This window comes from Dipodomys ordii, unplaced genomic scaffold, assembly GCF_000151885.1.
Source record: "Dipodomys ordii isolate 6190 unplaced genomic scaffold, Dord_2.0 Scaffold24, whole genome shotgun sequence".
In the NCBI taxonomy this organism is placed as follows: domain Eukaryota; kingdom Metazoa; phylum Chordata; class Mammalia; order Rodentia; family Heteromyidae; genus Dipodomys; species Dipodomys ordii.
The window spans coordinates 11058632-11063747 of record NW_012267240.1 but is presented as its reverse complement, the minus strand read 5'-3'; the positions used below and the strand labels follow the sequence as shown (position 1 = coordinate 11063747).

At 41.8% G+C, this 5116-nt stretch overlaps 1 protein-coding gene across 7 annotated transcripts in view; it reads left to right on the top strand.

Annotated features, from left to right (window-relative positions):
• Positions 1 to 5116, top strand: part of Mllt10 (myeloid/lymphoid or mixed-lineage leukemia; translocated to, 10) — a 198626-nt gene that overhangs the window by 21806 nt on the left and 171704 nt on the right. For all 7 annotated transcript variants that reach the window (XM_013014683.1, XM_013014686.1, XM_013014688.1 and 4 more), the window contains exon 3: positions 3472 to 3551. In XM_013014683.1, the coding sequence (XP_012870137.1) occupies positions 3472 to 3551 (80 nt within the window). The remainder of the gene's footprint in view (positions 1 to 3471; positions 3552 to 5116) is intronic.

Below are 5116 nucleotides of genomic sequence, written 5' to 3'. Positions count from 1 at the left end.
CCCGTCCCGCCCCCGCCCGGCGTCGGGGGCCCCCGCGGGAGCCTCGCGGTGTCCGCCACGGCCCGAGGGCTGCGGGCCGAGCATGTGCGAGGAAAGTGCGTGTGGCCTGGACTGTCATGTGATTCTGCGCTCTCACTCCCAAGTGTCATTTGGTGCCTACCCGGCGTCGGGGGGGCGGCGGGGGTGGGGTGGGGGGTCCGCAGACTTTCTGGGTCGGCCGTGGTGTGCGGGGCTTGCAGAGGGCGCCCGGGTGGGGAAGCGTGGGCTCGGCGGCGTTGGGGTCACGGTGGCCGTGGGTGTGGGTTGGGGAGTCAGAGACTCCGCCCCCTGCCTGCCTGGTCCTGGCTGCCGCAGTGTCTGCAGACTTCCTGTTCCGTGGAGCCAGGCTCCCAAACGTGACTGGGCTGCGAGCAAGAAGTGGGGAGGGTTGCCCGGCTTGTTCAGAGATTAGGGAAGGGAAGGCAGCCTCTGCCGCGGCACCCCAAGCTTTCTGGCACCGACCCAGCTGCTGCCGACGACTGGGAGCTTCCCGTGGAGAAGGCTGGTGCAAAGCTACTGGTGCCCAACTGAGCCCTATTGGGGCTAAGCTGCCCTGGGACTGGTGGGACAAGCTGATTAGTGGCTGCATCCCTCCTCAGCCTAACTCACTCAAGAAGAGGAGATGGTGGTGCCACCAGTGGGGATTGGGTTGCTTCCTAGTTATTTCTGGGTATTTTCATTCAGCGAATATTAAAGAGTGAAGGATACCACATAAGAGAGATTTTTTTTCTGGTCCTTGATGTTTCTGGCTTTTCTGTTTCAGGTACTAAGGAAATCCAGGCTGAACCAATCTAGTTGTGTGTGTGTGTGTGTGTGTGTGTGTGTGTGTGAGTGTCATCCACCCCTTCCATTTCTCAAGCTGGCATTAATGATAAACGTGTTGTTTAGTTGTGTATTCGAAGGGACATTATTATCAAGGAGGGTGGAGGAAAATTCCTCCCTCCTTTCCTTCCTTCGTCTTCCTCTTTCATTCACTCATTCATTCTTTTTTTTTTTGTCTGTCATGGGGCTTGAACTCTGGGCCTGGGCACTCACTGACCCTGAGCTCTTCAGCTCAAGGCAAGCACTTTACCACTTGAGCCACCTGGCCACTTCCGGTTTTCTGGTGGTTAATTGGAGATGAAGAGTTTCCCGGACTTTCCTTCCTGGCCTGGCTTTGAACTGTGACCCTCAGATCTCAGCCTCCTGAGTATTTAGGGATTACAGGCGAGAGCCACCGGAGCCCAGTCCTCATTTTTTTTTTTTTGGCAGTACTGGGATTAGCAGGGTACTCACCTGCCAGGCTTCTAGCTGAGGTCTCAAATACATTCTTTAAAGAATGGAGAATATTACAACTGGGAATGGCAGTGGTGATGATCTGCCATAATGAATTAACCTGAGAAAGCAGTTTTATTTTTTTCAGTTTCTTTTAAAGAAAGACACAATTGTATACCTTTCTTAAGGAACAAAAACAATCTATATCAAAAACTAGATGGTATGATTTTAGGACTGGCATTTGCCATTTTTATTACAGTGTCATTGACATTTCTGGAGGTATTACTTATAAATTGGATAATTATTAATACAAAAATGTTTAAGTCTTAAGTATTTTCTGCTATGAGTACCTCAAGTAACAGTATGGATATACTGTTTCTTGTCTGATAAATACTTTTACTGTGACATATTTACACATTTTTAAAGGGATTAGGGTGCTCAACTTCAGTTGTTAAGAGTTGTAAAAATTTCTGATTCTAGCTGGGTGCCTGTGGCTCACGCCTGTAATCCTAGCTGTTCAGAAGGCTGAGATCTGAGGATCGCAGTTTGAAGACAGCCTGGGCAGAAAAGCCTGTGAGATTCTGATGTGCATTTGATCACCAAAAAACTAGAAGTGGAGCTATGGCCCAGGGACAGCACCCAAGACCTGAGTTCAAGCCTAGGACTGAATGTTCTCATTCTATACTTTATTGCTTCCCAATAGTTAGATAATTTTTTTAAGCTTCTGCTGAGTAAACTCATGTGTGAATGTCAACTGAATGCGTTTTTTACATTTTCTGAAAAATTTCAGCTAATTATGTGTTAATACTAAAGGCAAACTTTTTTCCCTTTTACTCTAGGGATGAAATTCAGGGCTTTATACTTGCTAGGCGAGTATTGTATCTTGAGCTACCTATCCAGCCCTGGATTTAAAAAAATTTTTATTTGGGGAGCAGAGAGGAGCCTCTTTTGCTTGGCTTCTTCAGCTTATGTCTAACACTACTATTTGTGCTAGGCCTCCATTTCTTGCTTTTTTGTTTATTAATTGGAAATAAGAGTCTTAGGTTTGTCTGCTTAGTCTGGCTTCAAACCTCAGTCCACAGGTCTCAAGTCTTCTGAGGTACCTGCTTAAGGCTTGAGGTACCTGCACCCAGCCAGCTTATGTTTCTTTGAGATAGGGTAGTGCTATGAATCCTAGGCTGGCCTGGAACTCAGATCCTTCTGCCTCAACTTCTGGAGTGTTGGGATTAACAGGCATGTGCCACCATACCCAGCCAACAAAACAACTTTCAGGCTAGGAATGTGGCTTAGTGGTAGAGTACTTGCCTAGTGTGCATGAGGCCCTCCATTCAATTCCTTGGTACTACATAAACAAAAAAATGAAACTAAAAAACAACAGAAAACAACTTTTAGTGAGCCTATGAATTTGATATATGTACTCAGAACATTCAGATTATAAAATACTTAGAAATGAGCATGTTTTTCTTTCTTAAAAAACAACTTTTTTGAGATGTATTTTGAAATAATAGCTTTATTGAGATGTACTTTTTTTTTGGTCTCTTCTTTCTTGGTACTGAGGATTGAACCCAGGACATTGGACTTGCTAGGCAAGTGCTTTGCCACTGAGCTACATCCCAGCCTCATGAGATGTACAACTTTGAATGTATAATTCTGAATGTACACTTACAATCTACAATTTGTGGCTTTGCATATATTCATAGATTGCGCAATCATTACCAATGTTTTAGATCTTTTTCATCACCCTAATAACTGTCCTTGAACCCAACTTCAGCAAATCCTAGGGAGCCACTAATCTTTCTGTCTGGATTATCCTGTTCTGGACATTTTTATACAAATATCACTTTTTTCTCTTTTGTTGTAGGAATTAAACTCTTGGTCCTTGAGCATGCTAAATAAATGCTCTGCCACAAAGTATTTCAATTTCAACATTATATTTCATTTTGTTTTCTATAATACCGATTGCTTATTGATTGATTGATACTGGTCCTGGGGCTTGAACTTAGGACTTGGGAGCTGTCCCTGAGCTTTTATGCTCAAGATTAGTGATGTACTACTTGAGCTACAGCCCACTTGCAGTTGATTTAGATAGCTTGAGGAGTAGCTTACTAGAATTTTGTAAAGATTGGTTGTCTGTAATTCTTCCAGTTTTAACACTCCAAAATATTTTGTTTCCAACAGCTTGCTATGGCATTGTTCAAGTGCCCACAGGACCATGGTTTTGCAGGAAATGTGAATCTCAGGAGAGAGCAGCTAGAGTGGTAAGAACTATTTATCACTTACACTAAAATACTTAAGAGACTAGCTTAGGTACCACACTAAGGTTGCAGTTTCAATGAATGACAGTGTTTTGTCATTAGTATTATAATTTAAGAACATTTGAGCCAAATATTCACTTGGAGTTTAATAGATTATGTAAAATCTAAAAAATTGAATTAAATAAGTATATGTTGATAGATACTTTGAAAATGTGAAGTCCTGGCCAGGACTTTAGATCTATACAAGTAGTAATGTTCCATGTGTTCTGAAAGTTACATTGGCTAATGTAATTGATTATAACAGCAATAGAAACATAAGGAAATTACATTGTCATTTCTGCTAGCTTTTTTTTTTTTTTTTTTGGTGCCAGTCCTGGGCCTTGAACTCAAGGCTTGGGCACTGTTTCTGGAGCTATTTTATTCAAGGCTAGAGCTCTAATGCTTGAGCCACAGTTTTGTTTCTGGTGTTTTGGTTGCTAATTGGAAATAAGAGTCTCATGGACTTTTCCTACCTAATGTGACTTTGAACTATCTGCCTTAGATTGCTTCAGTCTCCTGAGCAGCTAGGATTATAGGTAAAAGCTTCCAGTGCCTGGCGTGATAGGTTTTATTTAATGGAAAAAGCCCCAAGAATTTTAGCCATTATCATATTCTTTCTACTATATCTATGCATGTGTCTGTGTTACTTGGCCTGCCTGCTGTATTCCCTGTTTTTAGATGTTCAGTCCTTTTCATAAAGCAACAGGATGGATCTTTTCTGAACCCTTGTGTAAATGCTCTATAAGGAGGAGATAAGTTTTTTGTATTCTTGGCTGGCCAAAAGCATTTTTTGCAGTTGAACTTTTGGGAATATCAGTAGAAATAGAAATAGTAAAAATCTTTGCTAATCATGCAAAAGTACTGCAATTTTCAATGTAATTTCTCAGTGTTGACTAGTACAGAACTTGAAAAATTAGAAAAATAAACATTTTAACATGGATCTGTAAAAATTGTGACCCAGTAGGTCAAATAACAGTAACAATTTGATAGCTTTGTTGATAATTTTTGGTTGGGTGTAAGAATGCATTGTAGCAGAATTAAAGCTGTTATTGTAGTGTTAAAATAATAAGATTTAGCAAATGGAGAATGAAATTAACAAAAAATTTCAAGACTTGAAGTTTATGTAGATCTATTTTTCTCCTTGTAGCATTGTGATTTAGTTGGACAGTTACCAGGCAAAGGAATTTATGCTTTATCAGTAACTGTTGCTAGTTGAAGTAGGAGGTGTCAAGAGTATAATAAAGATGGGCTGGGAAGGTGGCTCAGTGGTAGAGTGCTTGCCTTGCATGCATGAGGCCCTGGGTTTGATTCCTCAGCACCACATAAGCAGAAAAGGTTGGTAGTGACGCTGTGGCTCAAGTGGTAGAGTGCTAGACTTGAGCTGAAGAGCTGAGGGACAGCACCCAGACCCAGAGTTCAGGCCCCACGACCAAAAAAAAAAAAAAAAAAAAAAAGAGTATAATAAAGACCAGAAAAGATAAGAAAATAGAAAGGTGGATATCAAGAGAGGATAAAGTAGGGCTAGGAAT